The sequence below is a fragment of the Chenopodium album genome, chromosome 25 (assembly GCF_948465745.1).
Source record: "Chenopodium album chromosome 25, dcCheAlbu1.1, whole genome shotgun sequence".
Taxonomy (NCBI): domain Eukaryota; kingdom Viridiplantae; phylum Streptophyta; class Magnoliopsida; order Caryophyllales; family Amaranthaceae; genus Chenopodium; species Chenopodium album.
The window spans coordinates 15,756,591-15,778,028 of record NC_137858.1 but is presented as its reverse complement, the minus strand read 5'-3'; the positions used below and the strand labels follow the sequence as shown (position 1 = coordinate 15,778,028).

Below are 21,438 nucleotides of genomic sequence, written 5' to 3'. Positions count from 1 at the left end.
GCAAGCCCATTTTCAAGGATGACAAAGATAAGGCTCCATGCATTCTTCTAGAATGGATGACAAAATCAAGAGCAAGAAAGTTTGCTACTATTCTACCAGAAGTTTACAGGCTACAGACATTTTGCTAATGATCGAAGGAAATCAAACTTTCCTCATTAATATTGTCTCTTTTATTATCGTGTTTAGCTATATATAATTTTGTGTTTGATGGTGAATTCCCAAATTGTTACATTGCACACATCCATTATAATAGAATAGATTGTGAAACTTTAGGGGTGAAGTGAGTATGGGATTCTAAGGAGATGGAGTAGAATTAGAACTCTTTAGGTATGAGATTTCATCAGTAAAACCCAACTTAACAATAAAATTGATAGAATGGATTCTAAATAATCTTCCATATATGTCTGTATCACTTTATTCACTGCTGCAACCGATAAGTAGCAGGCTCAACCAAGGATTCAATGACATGGAGTTCGAATCCATTACAAAAGATCCAACCAAACGACTTGTTTTTTAAAATTCCATTTCCAATATATGTATAACACATCCTCCTAAGTTTTAACTATTTGAGTGAAAAACACTTGTCAAAATAGATATATTCATTATTTGACTTAGTTTTAAGCAGAGAAATAATTGTGAAGATAAATTTTGTATTTGGATGAACTCAACCTAATCAATCTGAATGCAGAGTGAAAGAGCCGGAAATGCAATATTACGGAACAAGCAGTAGACAGTAATCACAAGAACAAGCTTGTCCCCAGACTTCAGTTGGAGATCATCACATAAAATTGCACTCGAATGCAACACCTTACGAAACAAAGATGACTAAGCAACAGGCTAAAAGCTCTGGAATAACAATTTCAAGCAACCAATTGCAAATACAAGCTATACTCCTCCACAAAATGTAGCAAAATTATATCACAGGCTTTAATCAACTAGCAGAAACAGATGTCTTAAGAAGAATGCACATGTAACTCAACGAGATTAATACATCTTGGATGTATGTAGTCCACTTCATTACAAAGACGTGGTCACTGGTAAAGATGGGAAAAGAATGTAGAATCACTAATACACAATCTGGGAGATCCTGCTCCAGTTCAAGAGATAGAAAGATGGTTAGCAGTGAAATTTGATCGGGCTTCCAAAAATAAATGAAGGAATTGGTAGAAATGGAGGCAGCAGCTACGATGAGAAAGAGGAAAAAAATTACAAGTTCTTTTTGTGCTTCCCTGGCTTTTCCTTCAACTTTTCAATTTTTCCACTTAAAACGCTACTTTGGTTACTGACTGACCCTTCTTCAGCACTGCACATTTGAGACTTCAGCCTGAAACCCAACTTTTTGGACACATTTCCCCAAGCGCTTGAACTCTTACCTCGACCAAGTTTTTCGATTTCATTTCTCATGTTTGTGCACTCCTGCTCGAGCTCAGAAACCCGCATTCTCATGTTGTCCATTCCAACTTTCAATACCTGATTCTCTTTCACTGCAGTAGCCCAACCTCCTTCATTGGATCCAACAACGCCACTTCTCAACTGTCTGGAGCCTTCAAGATTCTCTGAAACCAAAAAGCAGCCAGCAATCGAATTCCTTAATTGGAGCTGCTCAAAGAAGAGGACTTGTACTACTATTCTTAGGGGCAACCTCTCATTCTGGGCGGCATGTGTACAAGCTTCCAAGGATAATTTCTGACAATCCATTAGCCTACACAACTGTTCTCTCTCTGCTTCTGATAACCAAGGATGAGACTGCATATAACAAAATCATCATTAGACACATAAGACTCGAGAAGATGGGGCATGGTATAAACAAAAATAAACAAACTTACAAATACCTTGATAAGGAGACAGATCACAAGAGGAAAGAAAGAATAAATACAATAGGTAATTAGCCAGAATACAGGAAACGATAAATATGGACTGTACTCCTAAGAACATTACCAGATCTTCAACTTTCAACACTGTCTTCGTTATTTTTTTTTTTTTTTTTTTTTTTTGGGGGGGGGTGTGGGTCTGTGGGAGGAGGGGGGGTAGTTATGCAAAGGAGGATCAAAAGCCAATAAATCTAGGGTACTAAAATTATTAAAACTTAAGATAGCATACAAATTGATGATTCTTTAAGGCAGTCCCTCTCACAAGGCTTAGGAAGAGATTGTGGTTCCTCGATTGCTATTGCTGTTGTTGTTCATTGTTTAGGGTTTGCGATTTAAATTCCCATTTTCGAACCTTATTCTATCTTCTCTTACCTAGTTTTTCAATTTTTTATGCCAGACTACGCTTTTTGTTCGGCTAATGTATTATTCTGTTTTTATTTTGAATTTTCAGGTGATTTCAAAGTCGGGTTTTGATAAAGTTCGAATCTTTCTACAATTTGCAAGATATCCAGATCAAGAATTTGGTGATTCTGTAATTTCTGCTTCTAGAATTCGCTGTTTTTGTTCAGTCAATCTTTTACCTAATTTTCTTTTTTTTTTTCTTTTTCTTTTGTGTGGTTAGTTACATAGCTATATTAATCTTATTTAATCATGTCTTCCTTTAACAATAATCAAATCAATTTGCTTTCATCATCACTTCCAAAGTGTAAATAATACTAGTACACAAACATTTGGTTAATACTTGTATTGTGATGCGTTCTTGATCAATTCATGCTCAGTTATAGCTCTGTTCAAAAGTGTATGACTTTTGCAATTCTTAATCCTTGCACTGATTTGAATCATCAGTTTCTGAGTTTAAAGAAAACTTTAAAGGTTGCCTTCTATTTGGATTTGGGTATGTTTCAAATTTGGACTAAAACAAACTTGTAATATTCTAGGTCTTGATGTATAAACTGATGTTGTCCCGTGACTTAGGGCTTAGAGGTTTAGATGCTGGGCATTTCTGCTGAATCGTTGTGTGTAGATGTAAGGTCTTTATATCTTTTTATTTGGAATATTAAATAGCAGAGCTCCTCCAATTCAGTTGAAAATCTGTTTTTATCTTTGTTTCTGAAGTAAATTAGATTGATAATGGATTATTGGATATATTCAACTTCTGGTATGAGGTATGATATTTGGAATGGGAATAAAACTTATCTGGAACCACATACCTTAAACCAGGTTTTGATTACATATAATGCAAAGTATGAAAGTCAAACCCCCATTAACCTCATTTGTTCTATGATCATATTTGTATGTGTTGTCTCACTTATGTGCTGGTTTTAGATATCTTTGATTTCCTGGCCTAACATATCCTTTTGTTTTTGTGCTCAACGGTATAAATTTCCTCTCTGGTTTAATCCGAGTACAAACTTAGAAATAGAGTTTGTTATAAATAGCATTTAGACACATCCATATTTTACGTGTTAACACTCTTATGGTTACTTTATCAATTGAATCTGATTTTCTGTGTCTTTGCAAAACCCAGGTCTTCGCAGACATGGAAGAATGGGATGTCAAACCGGAAGAGAATACAAAATTTGGAGAGACTAGTCCTTCAGCTGTGACAATATCCTAGAGTCTAAGTGTCTCTGCATGTGTACTTTCTTATAATGGGAAAAGATAAATGCCCACCCCAGTCTGTTTTAGATTATCTCAAAACATATTGATGGCAAAAATATTAAAGATATGATGTGCTTGGTGGTTGTCCCAGCTACAGAACTTCTATGTCTATCTTATGGTGAAGGATACGAGTGAACGTACTATAACTGTGCTTTCTAATTCATATATGATGCTGTTTTGGTTTTTGACAAGTGAAATATGTCCAGGGTACTAGTAGGAGTTCAAAGTGAAATTGGTGGAATACAGGTTTTGCTTCACAATGAGTCCAATGATTCTTTGATGGAAAGATCATATTTGAAGTTAGTGGAGTAGGTATCTCCTATTTTGAGTTTGATTGGTATCTTACCACAACCCTACCTCTGTAGATACCCTACCTTGAAGGCTGTGAGGAATCTGTTCTACAAGAGGGGTTCTGAAAGGTTAACAAACAGAGAATTGCTTTGACTGACAACTTTATCATTGAGCAGGTAACTATCTCTGTTTGTTTTTATTTTCTCCTGATAACTAAATGATTTTTTAGGGTGAAGATGAAACACATCTTTTTGAATTGCAATTCTTGAATCTTATGAAATGTATTAAATATTCCTGCCATTCTAATGATTAGTTTATCTGACTATCAATTCAGACAAAACCTTTTCTTTTTTTATATATATATATATATTAACGTAGCTCAACTACTATTCTCTTCTATTAAAATTTATAGCTAAAACTAATATATGATGCTAAACCAATCAGGCTCTTGATAAGTTTGCCACTTGAAACTGAATTTATGTTATTTATGTTCATGATTTCAGCATGTTCCTCTTTTCAAATCCATCTAATATTATGAATGCTTTGTTTATGAATGCTTTGTTTTCTAAGCTCTTTTTTTTCTTCTTCTTTGAGTACTATTTTAAATTGTGATTGTGTCTTATGATAATGTTTTAACCTTATGGTCAGCTGCTAATAGTCTTTTTTTATTTCAAAAAAAAAAAAACACTATTAACAGCTGGCCTAGTACTACGCCAGTTGCAAATAACCACTATTAGCAACTGGCCTAAGTACTATGTTAGTTGCAAATAAAGACTATTAGCAGCTAGCCTAATACTATGCCAGTTGCGAATAAATACTATTAGCAGCTGGCCTAGCACTCTGCCAGTTGCGAACCAGATTCCATGAGAAGAGATGCAACAAAACAGATACAAAGTATGTAAATATTTAAAATTACCTTAAGATATATGTCAATAGCACGATAAAGGCCATCATCCAAGGGCCTTGCAAACTCCGGAACAGCTCCAGCAAGGGCTTGAAATTTAGGAAGTTTTAAATTAATATCAGGTGCCACCTCAGCAAGGTACCCATCAATCAATTTAGCAACCATTGTAATAGGGGTCAAAGAAGGTGAGCCTATCAATTGTCCATCATCAATGGAACAAGGGGAGGCACCCCCATTTGCCTGATCCATGATGAGGAAATGCTCGAGAATCCTGTGTACACAATCCACATTATATAGAGTTTCCATTGAATAAGAAAAGTTGGGCATTAAAAGGTCTTCCAAATTTGCTTGATCAAGCTGCATTCCAACTCTCTTTTCCAAGGTTGATATGCAAGCTGAGTCTGCTCGAAGTATCATGGCAGTTCGAAGTAGGCCAAAAAGGAACTTGGTTGAGACAAGCCCCTTCTGCATGGGAAGCAATCGGTCAATCTCTTCAACCAATAACCTCTGGTCTTCTTCAGACGGTGGACTTGACATAGATGGAGGCCCAAGACGGGAGCTGGAATCACCTTGCCGCCGGTTCAGTCCAGGTAGATATCTTTTAGCATAATAAGCAATGGATCCAGAAATAATCTCTGATTTGATGCCCCGAGATTCCATGACTGATATCAGCCTCTTGTAAAGAGGGAAGCTCAAAGTTGACGCGTCATCATACCACCAATCCGAGCTTGAATTTTTAGGTCTAGCACCTGTGCTAATGCCATTCCACAGAACACTGCCACCAGGACTTTGCATTGGGCCACCACGCTCCACAACAGGCCAACCAAATAGATTGGGGTCAGTGCTTGCCTTGACAGCCAATGCTTCAATACATCTCTTTGTAATGTTGAGTTGATCAGCATAGGAAAGTATGTCATCACATGTTTGGAGAGCTCTCAAAGACTCTTTCCAACTTTTGAGGACCACTTGAGTTAAGAATGTTTCTGTTTGAAAAATCAGATTACCTTCTCCATATTCTTCAGTCATTTCAAGATGTTCAGCAGCACAGCGCAAGTATACAACATTTGAGGATGTAAGTTCAAGTTTCACACCATAACAGAACTTCGCAACAAGTTCAAACATTTTAGCTCCACCAGGCAGATCACTTAAACTTATAACAGAACCCTCTTCTCCTTCAACAGCTTCAGCAATTAATCTTTCCATGACACCACTCCGTGAGAGTAAAGGAAACTGTAGCAGCAAAGTTGTGAAATTATGTCATGGGACTCATGGCATAAAACAAATAGAATAAATATTGGAATTTAGTTTTTTCTTTAATTTTCACAGCAATACGTAATAATCCATCCAAAACTATGTAGAATACATTACAAATGTAATCGCAAACCCATCAAAATCTCATAACCCACCTAAGAAACTCCCAAAAAATATTAACAAATAAATAAAAAAGGACATGAAGCAAAAACAGCAACATTAGGTGCATAAGTTTTATCTTAAAGTTCACTACCAAGAATGCAATAAAAATAACATGGAAATCCTTACATCAATGCTCATATAGCCTAGTCCAAGCCACATATGATGCATCTAGCATGATTGCATTATCAGCATAAACTAGATTATGCAAGTGTCAAAAATAAACTACAAATTCATCTTTCCGTTTAATATTCTGAAGAGTGATGCATAACAGATATTTGGTTTAGCAATAATCATCTGATTTCTTGGTGCGCTTATTAGCTCATCTAAATATAATGGTATATTTGTTAGGCGAGAAAAAAGGAAGAAGGTGTTAACAACTTACAACTGTGTACATAGAATGTAAGATCATTAACAAAATTTCAAGTGTAGAAGCAAATTTTCCCTCAAATGGATAAATGAAAAATCTTGAACTAGATGGTTTCCAACAAACTCACAATAAACAGAATAATATTTTCAAACAAGTAAATCATAACATTAATGGTTTAGCCACCTTCCTCGTATATTTATGCCAACTATATAGAAAGAGAAATGACATTTGATCCCAAACCTTGTATTTATCCAGAACTTAAAGTTAACCTACTCATATCTGGTTCTTATTCAATATAGATATATCCCTGAGCACCACAACTTAAGCTTGGTGCATATTGCAAAATTAAATTAGTTGTTTGTACAGTTCATGAGGAGTTTATGAGAAAAGATGAATATGTATATTTTAAACTTGTGCATAATTTTTCTACTAAATGTGCAAATTTTAGTTTACAATTTCAATTTCTCGAGAAACAGAATAGGGCACATTATGTTTACAATTTATGCACATCCAATTTTAGTCAAATTTTTCTGCACAATATATATAAAACTAAAAGTTTCATGTTGCAAAAAAGGCTAAATGAAAGAGAGGAAATAAACACAATAATTTCCCAAGTAACCTAGTATAATTTCTCAACCAAGCTAAGACCGTATACACTCTTGTCTTGTTGTTGACTTCTTATAACCAATTTTGTTACCTATATTATTGGTTCAACCTGGCTTTATGATTGGTAGATCTAGATTGACACGGTTAAAAGTTGAATAAATACGAAGCATTTTTCAAGTACATAATATGTCTTTGACATGGTAGAGCATACTGCATATCTTGTCTTATTTTAGAAAGAAATTATAGTACAATTTGTAGAAAAAAAAAAGAAAATTTAAATGCTTAAGCAAGCTACAATGTATTGGTTGACACTTCCTTCACCCTTATATTCCTCCAATGGAAGTAGTAATAACAACGAAAAGGTTCACTGAATTTATCTCGATCCTATAAACTACCTCTGCAATAAATCATCTTTTCTAACAAATCATCTTATTTATGTGATTAAAACTTCTCAGCATATAACGGAGAGAAAACAGATTAAAGCTATCATACAGTCAACAAAAACATATTACAGTGAAACATCAGTGCAAAACTGGAAAACAGAGATTTTCATCAATGGCAAGTTGATTAAATTAAATGAAAAATTGCCAGAAGAAAAGGAATAAAAGAGGTGCACATTACCTTGTGGAGATGGAAAGACATTTCTCCAACTTCAACGACAATATCGCTTGGAAGACCAGTTGTGCAGAACCTGTAAATGGTAAATAGAGCAATTTTTCAAAGTGTAAAATCAGATAGCAAACTTGATATATAAAAGGAGACGTATATTCGAGAACCAATGGCAGACGCTGCTCATACAATTATGCAAACAATAACAAGTTTCTTGAGTTATAGATATAAGTTCATAAGCTAGCTAAGGCTCTGTGAGGCATATAGAAAAGTTTCATATGTCCACCACAATGGAGTAAATTTGAGAGCAATGGAGCACGTAATTAACAACAATTCCAAAACATTGGTAAGAATGAAATTTCTCAAGTCAGATATGACAGTTTGGTTTGAAGTTGAAACAGTCACTTTCAGTCTTTTGCTCATTGACCTCTCTCAGTTCATAAACAACTCATCCATTATCATTTTCTGCTACATTTTTTTGTTTGATATCGTACATTTAGCCTTATTTCTTCCCATTAAACATTAATGACATAAATTCCACCACCACAACTAATGAGTCATCTAAGACCAACAGTCTGTGTTACTCGCACGAGGATATCAGTGCCATACTTCCAAATTGAGAGCTATCTAATAACATGGACAGGACACAGCATTTGTGAAACGTAAGCCCTACTTAACAAGAAGCTTACATATAATTACACAAAGACTAGATAGTTAGCTAGTTTCTTATCTCAATCCCCACAAGCCTGAGAGTCCAAACAGATACATAAAACAAAATAAAAGTTGAGATGACATAGCTTATAATTTAGCACCATGATGAAGTCTTAACCAAAGTATGCCTTAATATAAGGCCACTAACAACCAATAAACCCAAGTTCTAACAAAAAGCCTCATTTAGAGAGAAACAATTATATTCCTCTTATCTATCAGCCTACCTACTCTTCTGCTACAATTTTTAACACTCTTCCCTTAAAGAAAAAAATGCTAGAAACATATATAGCATCACCAAAATAAAACAAAAAAACTGGCAACATTCATCACAACCTTGACAAAATTACTTTAGCTTGATTAAAGGTGTCATATAAAAACATTTAATGATAATGCATTATTCATTGTATCTTGCCCTAGTCTTGGTAACGAGTGTCGAGCACATATACTTGAGGTAAAATGAAGTAACACTAATCCTAATATTCCTAACCCGAAGAGGCCGCTAATTCGGGATTATAACATCAATAACATCAAAGAATTGAATAAAATAGAATGAAACAGAAATCAAAGATGAGAGAAACCATTACCATGCCTGCCCTTTTCTCTGAAATGCATCACTCTTAGATCCCAACTTCACACAAGCCATTTTTTCCACAATGCAGTCCAAAAATCAAAGTGACAGTAACTTGCTCCCTTCTTCAGAGATCACAAATAAGCACCCTTCAAATCAAATTTACCAAAACCTAAAATTTCAATACATAATCAAATGTAGGCTCTTTAATAAGCAACTCTGCATCAAAATCAACCCTAAACCTCAACAAAATCACCCATTTTTAGTGTAAAATCAGCCAAAATTTGAGCAAATCAATGAGTAAAGAAGCAAAACCCAGTTCATTCCAATCACAAAACAAACTGCTTAAAGAAGCAAAACCCAACTCTGTAACCAAAACTAACCTACCTTACCATAACAACCCATAATAAATTAAAAAAAAAAACACAGAAATTAGGTCAACCCCTCAAAGATTGAGTAAATAACACTTGAGAGTACTAAAGTTTGCAATGATAAAAGCCCTAATTTAGCGAAAATCTGATGATCTTATCAAGGTAATCGGAAACAATGGTCTTCCAATAAGGACCCATAGCCGCAAAGAGACAATCATTACACATTACACTTATACTGTACTAAAGTATAAAGGGACAAAGAGACAGCGTTTTGCTGTAACTTTTTATGGCTTCTAATGACAAATTTAATATGATTTACATAGGGTAATAATTGTAGCATCAAGGAAAGGGACCCATAATTCCTAACAGCTGAGAAATAAAAAAATAAAAATTAAAAAAAAAAACTTGAACATGCGTATTAATGGCAGCTTGGAAAAACTTACCAAATAACTTTTAAAAATATAGTGTAACCACCCTTTTTGGGTGAGCATGTGGGGGTTTTGCCTTCATGAGTACTCATGTTTTTCTTGATATTTGTTGCTTAGATTCTTTTTACTAGGCGTTTCAAATTATATTTTACTGCGGGAGTAGTTTTTACTACGACTAGGAATGTAGGGTTACTTATCACTTTATCAAGGCTGGCAATCCTTGACCCAACCTGATAACCCGAACGAACCCGATCAGAAGTTACAGAGGAAAATCCAAACCCAAATAACTCGAATTCGACCAGATTTGACCAAAATTTTATATTTCGTAATAACATTAAATTTTACACTATTTTTTATTGTTTCCAAGTATAATTCGAAATTCACCTGAACCTGACCCATTGACCCGAACCTCACGCCAACCCACACAACATGACAACAATGACACCTCTAAACAACAGCAGAACACATTGCAGCCACCTAGCATCCACCAGCCTCATCCCCACCCTCCTCGTCGCTGGCAACAACAATGATAGCAGCACCATCCAACAGCGCAAGCAGCCACCTGCTGCAACAACCACAATAAGCAGCGCTGCCCTCACCTCTTGCCGCACCAATCACAGCCGTCAACAACCACCACATCTCCCTTTTAATCAAATCGAAATTATTCATGAAACCTTACTTTCTTAGTTCTTAATCATCCAATTTGATTTGAAATTAATCAATTAACTGACAATAAACAAAAATTCAATTCGAATTCTAGGGTTCTTATCGAACTAAATAGAAAAGGGATAATTACAAGAACCCTAATTGGAAGATTTACGCACCTTTAAACTCGATAATTGCAGCGTTTCAAAACATTCTTCATGATCCAAAAGCAATGCTGATTGCAATTCTTCCAGGAGGAAGAAGATGTTGTGGAAGTATGAAGCTAAACAACTTTTTTTTAGTGAAAAATAAACATATACAACTGATAATTTCGACCACAAAAAACTGTCAAATTAACCAGGAAATTAAAGTTGATTCAATGGAGGAGTGATAGTCCGTTCAGTGAAGGAGAGAGCAAGCTCACAACGCCGTTTCAATGAAGGAGAGAGAAAACTTAACACACCACTTCAGTGGAGGAGAGAGAAAGCTCATACGCCACTTCAATGGGAGAATTGAGAGTACACTTTCATGGAGAAGATAAATTAAAGCTCACTAGTTGCTTTAATGGAGAATTTGAGAACGGAAAACCACATCAATCTTCAATGGAGTACGGAGCTCGTAAAATGCTTCAATGGAGGAGAGAGAAAATCAAAAACGGGCAAATCGGGTCAACTTAGGAGAGAGAGACAGTTATATTTATATTTTTTATTTTTATTTTTATTTTTTAAGAATGTTAGAATTTGAAAGCGTAAACCACTCACTCACTCCCTAACTAAACTTAGGGTTCGTTTGATATCGTTGTGGCTTTCTGTTTTTTTGGTTTTTGTTTTTAAAAGTATATATTATATATGTCACATAATTAATCAAAAATTATTTAAAAAATTTATTAAAATCATGATAATTTTGAAAACTGACAACAAAAAAGTGGAAATACCTTTTTCTTGTTTCCTGTTTTTGGTTTTTAGTTTTAAAAAAAACAGGAAACTGAAAACCAAAAATGATGCCAAACAAGCTATTTGTTGCAATTCACTCCCTAAACTTGCAAGTTACTCACTCATCCGGTCATTAGAGGTAATAATTCCGGTAGTAACCGGTTAACACAAGTAACTCCCTAAACTTTTGAATTTTTTTTTTATTTGGAGTATCTAATCAAAACTGAGTAACCAATGGGAGGTCACCTTGGTAAACGAGAAGCCATCATTACCTCTCACAATACCCGAATTGCAGGAAAGGAAAAAGGACTTCATAACAAAGCTTTTTATAGAAGTTTTCTTCATTATTCCATATTCCGCCAAGAAACAAAGCTCCAAAAAAAATACGTAGTAAATAAATAAATATTTGAAGCTTTCTCTTTGAAGATGAATAATGAATTGAATATCGTGGCCTATAGCTCATACCCCAGCCAGAAAGCACGAAGACTATACTTTGAAGAAGGTATATTCTTGTACGTGTTTTTTTTTTTTGTTTAAGTAAATGTCAGAGCATGTTTGGGTGAGATTTTTTTTGAAAATTTTGGTTATGTTTTTGTGAATCTAACTTAGAATAACTCTTTGAGACTAACAAACCACTGTGACACCTCTTTTCCCCTGAACTCATTCCATAACTGCTCTTGACATATTTCATATTTACTTCTCTATTATTTTGAGCAGAAATATTTTGTAACTTTTTTTTTCAATGATTTTTTGTTGCAGATTTGATGTTTAGAAGATTTGAAAGCAATGGAATATTTTATAACGGCCAGTTTTTTGGAAGCAAAAGAAACAGATTTCTAAAAAAAATTCAGGGAGTTGCTGCAATTAATTCAGAAAACTTAGGGAGTTGTCAGAAAGTTTAGGAGGTTCTTGCATTTTACCTGTTGTTGTAAGTCAAAATTCTCTTTAGTGAGTGATTTGCAACTTTTGAAAGTTTAGTGAGTGATCTGCAACTTTGTGCTAAGTTTAGGGAGTAGTCGTGTAGTTTACTCGAATTTGAAATACTCCCTCCGTTTTAAAATACTTGTTACACTTTTCTTTTCCTGTCGTTTTTAAATACTTGCTCAATTTCCTTATTTGGAAAGCTTTTACAATATTAATTAATTTCTCTCACCTAGTAGACCCAACATATATCATATTTTATTAATAAGCTTTAGGTTAGAATTTGAAAGTTTGATAAATTGGGTATAATTCTATAAGGCCTGGATTTAAAACAAATACAAATTCAAATATTAACATTACCCAAACTTGTTATTTGGCCCAAATCCAGCATTTTAAATGAAATGTTTAAAACCAAACTGTCAATTAATGAATTCAACATCAAATTACAATTAGAAGATCATGATCTCAATTAGGAACAATCAACACACGCGCAATTAAGCATGCTAATTATCCTACTAAGCTAATTCACTCATGTGCAACTAGCCTAGCATAGGCATGGAAGAATCTAGACTCTCAACCAACTCACTTCCATACAATTGATTAAAAGCACAATTAAAAAACAAGAATCAATTAGCTAGAAAGATTTTAATCAATGTAAGCATCATCCATACACAATCATCAAGAATCAATTGCATACTAATCACAATCAATCATTCAATTTATCAACATAATCTTCATCCATTTTCCTAGAACAAAATCTAAGCAATCATAATGAAGAAGAACATGGAAAACAAGAATTACAGCAAGAATCAAACAAGTAAACTAATCATCTACTCTAATCAACAATGAATTAAGCAAAAACAAAAATTAAACAAAGCAATAATAAAGACAAGAGAAAGTTAGAAAAGATCATTGAATAATTGAGAAGAGAATCAACAAAGTTGCTTCTTCAAGCTCTCAAATCTCCGTTGAAATCCAAGCTTTCTCTCTCTAAAACTACTCTTAAACTAGAGAGAGAAAATCATAATCTAAGCCTAATCCTAATTAGAGGAGAGAGAAAGTGTAAAAACTTGCTTCCTCAAGCCTCACGAAAGTCGTTCTATTTATAATACAAGAAAGAAAAAAAGAAAATCTGGAGATAAAACGCGAAGAAAACCCAGAAGTACGCACCCGCGGAGAGGTATCTCCGGGGCATCTCCAGGTCGAAGCGAAAATCTGGAAACCTGCAATGTCGCGCCCGCGGGGTCAGCAGCCGCGCCCGCGGTGGGGAAAGGGGCTGCTGCGCCACGGTGTGGATTGCCTTGCGACGGTGCAGCCTGCTGCGCCACGGTGCATGTTGCTAGGCTGCGTGCTGTTGCTTGCTTGCTTCTTAGCTTCTTTATGGCTTCAAGGCTTCTTCAATTGAATTCTTTCGCCTTTTCTTTGGTCATCAACTTCGAGCAAAGTGCCAAGTACCTAGAAAAATAGATCAAGAGAGAAAAGAGTGAAAGATCACATAAAAAAGCACGCAAATTAAGCTAGTTGCCGAGCAAAAAGCACATTATTCACAGCTAAGGCCTAAAAACATAAACTAAGACAAAATTTACTAAAACAATACTAAAAGGACTAGAAATAAAACCGTTCACGGATGTGAAGGTTACACCCTATTCACGATCACAGAGATCGTTAACTCCATAGTGGTTTGGAACCGTGACTGAATATTCGGGGATGATGGTACGAATTCAACCTAAAAGAGATTGAATCTGCCCTAAACGATCTCTAGCTAATTAATTATTATGATATTCATGTGCGCTTTCCGACCAACATGCATTCTTTAAATTAATCATAAGCATATTTAATCTACGTTGGTTGATTATTAATGCACAAATAAATCTATTATTAGCGATCACTTGAATTAAAATCATATTAGCCTAAATCAAATTATTAATCAAATTATTAATCATCTTATTAGGCGTGATTTCAAGTACAAATTCCCTTTAAACCTGCAGAAAGAGCGTGATCAAGCAATAGCAATAAATATTAATATAATCAAGCAACATAATATTAATTGACACAACAATCAACGTCATAATATTTTCAGCTTTTGATGTGGGCTAATCCACTCTTGGGTGCCATGATAGCAAAATTTTCATTTATGCTTCATGGTATTCAGCCTGGTTGTTTTTGCCTCAAAACTTTGGGTTATAGCCTTATAGGATGTTTTTTTTTATCATCCTTATGTAATATAAGCTCTTTCTTTGATTAAATTAAAATAAAGAAGTGTAGTCCAATCAATTTAGATGAAGAAAATTTGATTTAAATAATTCAACCTTTGACGTATCTATTTTTAATAATCCAACCTTTTGATTATTCTACAATAATCCAAGTTTTGGGGGGTGTTCTATTTTATTAGACCAAAATGACCTTCTACCTGTTCTTCAGGTAACTTTTTTTCCTTTCAATTTTTTAACATAAAAAAATATTAAAAAAAAAATTATTCCCAAATCCCAACCTTCCTCCTTCTTTCCCTTCACCTTCACCTTCAACTTCACCGTCCCCTTCTCCGACCACCCCCACCCCCTACTGCCGATCTCCCTCCCCTCACCCCAATGCAAGTGCTCACCCTCTTTAAAGTTTGCCATTGATTGATTACTTCCATAAAAATTCCCAAAACAACTCAAATTCCTTCTCTCCCACAATAACCAACCTCCAAATTAAAATTCCCAAGATTCAGTTTTTCAGAAAACTAACCAAGATCATTCCTTGGTTTTTGCAAATCAAGATAACAACTTTGACTTTCCAATTGAAAATAAACAACCCCACTTACAAATTAGAAACATGAACAAATCAATCCTATTTTCAGATTTCTGCAAATCCTTGTCTCAACCCAGAAGAACAAAAAACAGCCGAAATCTAACAATCGACAATCGAGAAGAGGGGATAGGGAAGGGCCGAGTTTCCTGGTGTAGAGGGAGGGTGCGCGGGGTTTCGAGGGTGAGATACGCGTGGATGGGGTGGCTGGAAATTGATAAGATTTTTGGAAAGGTGGCCGGAATTCGAGAAGGGAAGGTAAAGGAAAGTGGTTTGGAGGTGTTAGGGGAAGGAATGAGGATCGGAAGGGCAAGTGGTAAAGGGAGGTTAGCAGGGAAGGGGTGACGGGAAAGGGAAAAAGGGGCGGCGGGAAAGGGAAAAAGGGGTGGCGAGGGGAGCTCGAAGGAAATGGGATCGAGGTCTGAATTCATGGAGGGGTAAAGGGAAGAAGAAGAAAGGGAAAAAAGATTTTTTTTTTTTTTATTTTAAAAAAAGTTGTGTTTTTTTTAAATTATTTTTTTTTTTGGACAAATTAAAACGCAACACGTGGCAGGTGACCTGCTGTTTTAGGTTAGGTGACCTGTTTGGCCTAATAAATAAGAACACACCCTAAAGCTTGGATTATTATAGAATAATCAAAAGGTTGGATTATTAAAATTAAATACGTTAAAGGTTGGATTATTTAAATCAAATTTTCCTTTAGAGGATGGTTTTAATTTAGAACATCTTAAGTGTTATTCCAAATTGATTTTTGTTATTTGTTATGTTTTTTCGATACTAAAGTTGCAACTTGGATTAGTATGTATATCTAGATTATATTGCCATTGTGGTGGGTTACAAATGTGCTGATCAGAAACTAATTTGAGTATCTTGTTTTATATACACATTAAATAAATTATATTTGTATGTAAAAAAGTTTGTCTTCCTTCTCGCCTTCTTCTTTCTAATTACTTACTTTCTTGATTGATTATTGCTTGTAGTCGAGGGATGTTTGGCATGATATAGTTTGTCGTAATTTCTCCATTTTATGTTGTTAATCGAGAGGTAATTTCATGGCCCTCCCCTTATGTATACTTTTTTTCCTGATTTTTAAATTTCTCATTCTAATTTCTTGCTTTGAACAAGTTGGGTGATGAATATTTAACTCTGTTGATTTGTATGTTGTATAGGTTTTGAATCCTACTCTGATTACATGCTGATCCTCATAAAATGTAAGCTTAATCTAACCTTCAATGCTTTTTTACTAGTTATTTTATGTTTCTCGAATTTTTCTGCTTGCTATTTAAATTATTGAGCATTGTTTTAGAAATTGGGATTCTGGTGAGTTTCATTGGTGTTGTTTAAGTGCAATTAAGCCCTTTTCTTCAAGTAGCCGTAGAATTGGATTCCATGAGCGAAATCGGGTAGATAAATGGCTAATAAGGTTTTGGGTGAGGCCAAAATTGTGAATTATTATATGCTAATTTATCACCAAGAAATTTATTAATTAACAAATCAGCTTGGTTAGTAGGCATGAGGCAACAAGGTGGCTTAGGCTTGATTGTGCAGGAAGCCTGCACACACATTAAAAAGTCATAAATTACGATGAGTATCAAGCTCATAGTTGAACTTCTATGGTTTAGATGTTCAAAACATGTTATTTGGTAATTGCTTTAAAAATTATTATTTGGTGATTTAAGGTTTCCAATAAATTAATTCATATAAAGATCAGTTAAGCTCATAGATGAACTAATAGGGTGATCATGTGGTAATTGCTTTTAACATCCAGTTGTAAAGGGGAAAAGAATGAGAGAGGATCTTTTACAATGGAAAATGAGAATTAAAAATAAGATTGAAGTCAATGTTGTTATATTGGACAAAAGCTTAAGGGGTATTGTTGGAAACCTTCCTAGCATGGTCAATCTCAATTTGATTTCTAGACCTTTTTATAGATTAATATTCTTGGATGATATGACTTTTTTTAAGTTTGCAATGTGGGTAGTGAAGTTCTGGTCAATGTTCAGTATATAGTTGTAGGAATTATTGGTAGTTTTGCTTTCCCTTTCCTTTTATTATTGGTACATAGATTTAATTTCAGTTTCTTACAAGAGTTGCTACTACTGTAGTTTGATTGCAAGGTTGCTTAATTTAATTTAGATGTATTATATATTCTATTTGAATTGGCTAATATATTATAAGCTGGCTATTGAGCATATTTTCCCTATAATGTCTACAATTTACTTGATGCTATGTAAGAGAGCAGAGTGTTTCAAAAAAAAAATTGTAATAGGCCAAATATATGAAGCATTATTTTACTCTTAGACTATCAGTTTACTACTTTTTTCAATTCTCGTTGTATTTACGGATGCTCTTCCATTTATGAGTAGAGGAGTGAGAACCATGAGATAGAGCATTGGAAGTTCAGAGACGATGGAAACAAAAACTTCTGTTATGGACCAGGCCACAAGAAACATGCTTGCATAGCATGTAGCAACTTATGTCACTATTATTTTTTTGCTGTTACAAATGTCTGTTGTTGTTGTTGATGCTTACTGATGTCACTGGCTCACTGCTATCTGCTGCTACTGCAGTCTGCTGGCCTGGTACTGCTGAGTGCTGACTATTGTTACTCCAAGTTGCTGCTGCCTAATGTTGCTTTAGCTGGTATTACTGCTAGCCTTGTACTGCTTGCTGCTGTTACTGCTAGCTGATGCTATTGGCTTTTAATTTTGCTTTTTCTCTTTAGGAATTTGGTGGTCTAATCTAGAGATCGAAGTTGACTTTCTTTTTGTTTTGTTCATTACATTGTTCAGTCATTAAAGAAAATTGGTGTTTATGGCATTTTTTTTTAAGATGTTATAAAATTATATCAATTCAAATTATTGTCAATTGTATATGTTAATTTCAAATTCGTGGTTGTTGTACATGTTAATATTATTTTTAAATTAGAACAATAAAATGTTGCATATTTAAAATTATTATTATTACTATTATTATTATTATTATTATTATTACAATTATTACTAAATTAGTTTACAAAAAGGGATACATAATGTCTGATAAAGCATTACTATATGTCAAAAGATGATTGAAAAATGTTACCTAATTATCAAGACGGTGATACATTAGTTTGAAAAAGTGATACAAAATGTTGGATAAAGTGTTACTATATGAGTATTGTAGACACCCTTTGTGTCTCCCCAAAACCAAACCTAGTGATGAATACCTTTTGCGTCGAATGATAATCGAATGAAGTGAAAGTGTGAAAAGTCAAGTGTTGCGGTTAGTTTTATTAAAATTATTTCTTTCTGTTTTTTGAAAATCTACTCTATTTTATGAAAACGTCCAATTAAGTTTAGTTTGGTCCATGATAAGGGTCCAATAATGGTGTAGTTGGATGAGGCTTAAAAAGACCTTTCCAACGATATATTATAAGCCCAATTCCGATGAATAATGAGGAAATTATGGCCAAAATACTAAACTAGGCCCAAACCGGATTTTATCTACGACCCAATGATCATGTGGAGGGTCCAAAGGTTTAATCCCATTCCTATACTAATTAGGATTGATTAGAAGCTTCTATAAGTTTATAAAAGATCTTAATTATCCTTTTTGAAAAGATAAGATTAAAAAATTTGTATTAAATAAAAACTTTCCTTTTTTAAGTCCTAATTCTATTCGAATTTAAAGATGTTCAAAGACAGACGGATATTATTTTTGTGCCTCATAACCTTTATCCAAATTTGATATGGTTGCTCCCTATTTAATTATTTCGATGTAGAAAACATGTTTAGATTTGATTACTTCCTAGTATCATGTTAGGATGTTATTATTGCTTTCTAGTATCATGTTTAAGGTGTCTTTTGTTCTCTTTAATAGCATGTTAGTACCATGTTAGGGTTAAAGCTTTGATCTTTATTATTTAGTGACATACTAGGGTTTGTTATTAATCTTGTTAGTATCATGCCTAGGATCTTGCTATTATTATGCTTTAGCATTGATATGATTATTATTATTATTGTTATTATCATGATTATTATGATTATGACGTTGATTATTATTATTGTTATTATTATTATTGTTATTATCATGTTGCTTGATGTATATTATTATTATTGCTTGATCACGCCTTTTATGCATGTTAAAGGGAATTTGTACTTGAAATCACGCCTATAAGATAATTAATAATTTGGTTTAGGCTAATATGATTTTAATTCAAGTGATCGCCAATAATAGTTTTACTTGTGCATTAATATTCAACCAACATAGATTAAACAGGTTTAGGGTTAATATAATGATTGCATGTTAGTCAGAAAGCGCACATGAATACGAGTAGAATAAAGTAGAGGCCTATTTTATAGGGCGGGTCCTCTCTCTTTTAGATTGGATTCGTACCTTCATCCCCGAACACCAGTCATGGTTCCAGACCTATTGGAGTTGACGATCTCATGGATCGTTAAGGGGTGTAACCTTCACCCTGTGAACGGTTTACAAGTTCCTAAAACTTGTTGGCGACATTTTTGCTCTAGCTTTCTTCCCTTTGGACGCCACCATGCTTAAATGTATGATCACAGTGGGGTTCAAGTTTGGGATAATGCTTGAAATATTCCCTACAAGTATAAATATTATTAATGGTAAGTAAGTGTTACCTAAGAAATAAAATGGAACACTTTAAAAATGATACTAAATTTATAAAAAAAATGTTACATAAGAGGGTTTATAGTAACACTTTCAAAAGTGTTACCATACATTACCTAAAGTGTTACATAAGACCTCAGGTAATATGGGCGGATGTATCACCCACTAAAGTGTTACCTATTGTCTACAATAACACTTTTACCACTTTATGTATCAATTTTTGGGTGTTACTTAAAATTAATTATGCATTAGTGCAATTATGCCATTTGGTTAACTAATGCACATGCAGACTGCAGTGGTCATGGATTTGATGAACCGAATCTTTAGGCCATATTTGGATAAGTTTGTGGTGGTTTTCATTAATGATTTTTTGATCTACTCCAAGAATATGGAGGAGCATGAGGATCATTTGAGGAAATGAGCACCAGTTGTATGTTAAGCTATCGAAGTGTGAGTTTTGGTTGGAAAATCTATCAATGCAGTTAATTCTTTTGCATCAAGATCCTTGACGTCTTTGGCATGGGTATGAATTAAAATTCTAGATTTTTGTTTGCCGTAAAAATATACTTCATAAAATTTTTTGGTTCATAATTATTGCAATATAATTAACTGAAAAATTTAGTAAAACTGTGCATGGCACGGGACTTAAAGCTAGTATTGTTTACTAAATCTTAACGTATCTTAAATTATTATTTTATGATTGTAATAACTACTCGTAATAAATAAATCAAGATATGTACATGATATTTCATTAACCATTAATAACAATAAATTTACCTTTTTAGTTGGAAAAAATTCAATAAATAAATAACTTACAAACTTTCTAATCAACAATTTAGACCTGGCAAATGGGTCGTTTGGGTCGGGTTGGGTCACTTTCGGGTCAGCAAATATTCGGGTCGGGTTTGGGTCAGGTTGGGTCAGCTCGGGTCACACTTCTGATCAAGTTCGGGCCGAGTCCGTTCGGGTCGGGTTAGTTTGGGTTAGGTCAATTTTTAGGACTAATTTTCGGGTCAATTCTGGTCGGGTTAGTTTTTTTTTTTTTTTTATTGAAAGCACGTTAGAATCGGACTTTTATTAATCAAACGAAATCAAGGTCTGCCAAGGCCAAAATGCCTTGGGGAAAAGAGCTAAGAAAAACATATTCCGATCCACTAGGGGGAAACAATCTAGCAGCCAAGTGTGCAACACTATTACCACAACGCTTCACATGGTTAAACTTAAAGCTAACAAGCCTATTTCCAGCATCAATAATATCCTCAAAGACGAGATCAATTGGAGATCGACCAACCTGCCCTTGGTTCACAACATTCACCACAATAAGAGCATCACCTTCCAATTCTACCTTGCTGAAGCCTAGCTGCAGGGCTAAGAGCAGCCCCCATCTCGCAGCCATACCTTCTACCAGCTTCATAGGAAGCTCCCCTGCACATCTCTTCACCCCAACAGCAATAAGCTTCCCCGCAACATCACGAATTACAGCCCCTAATCCCACTCCAATCCCTGTAATAATCGCTGCATCAGTATTTACTTTCACACCTCCATCAGCAGGAGGCTGCCAGCTGCTTCTAGACGCCACAATACCAGCTCGAACACACCCCACAACATTGCTATACTTTCCATACTCACTTACGAGCCGTAAGTAACCCAACACACCACTCACAACGCAACTCCATGGATTATTGAAGACCACAGAATTTCGATAAGACCACGCAGCCCAAGCCATTGCAGA

The 21,438-nt window shown here is 34.6% G+C and overlaps 2 protein-coding genes across 3 annotated transcripts; both read right to left on the bottom strand.

Annotated features, from left to right (window-relative positions):
* Positions 1–843: 843 nt before the first annotated feature.
* On the bottom strand, positions 844–11,136 carry LOC145614882 (BTB/POZ domain-containing protein At1g30440-like). 2 transcript variants are annotated; one of them, XM_081669955.1, is made up of 5 exons: positions 10,626–11,136; positions 9,019–9,174; positions 7,736–7,805; positions 4,741–5,958; positions 844–1,746 (listed from the first exon to the last, which is right to left on the bottom strand). In XM_081669955.1, exons 2-5 carry the CDS (start codon positions 9,075–9,077, stop codon positions 1,207–1,209), a joined length of 1,887 nt encoding a protein of 628 aa, XP_081526081.1. In that variant the 5' UTR covers positions 9,078–9,174; positions 10,626–11,136; the 3' UTR covers positions 844–1,206. The 2 variants fall into 2 exon arrangements, with proteins under 2 accessions (XP_081526081.1, XP_081526082.1); XM_081669956.1 differs by having other exon boundaries at positions 9,019–9,151.
* A 9,651-nt stretch (positions 11,137–20,787) lies between these two features.
* Positions 20,788–21,432, bottom strand: LOC145613786 (uncharacterized). Its single transcript, XM_081668839.1, has one exon. It carries the CDS (start codon positions 21,430–21,432, stop codon positions 20,788–20,790), a length of 645 nt encoding a protein of 214 aa, XP_081524965.1.
* Positions 21,433–21,438: the final 6 nt, after the last annotated feature.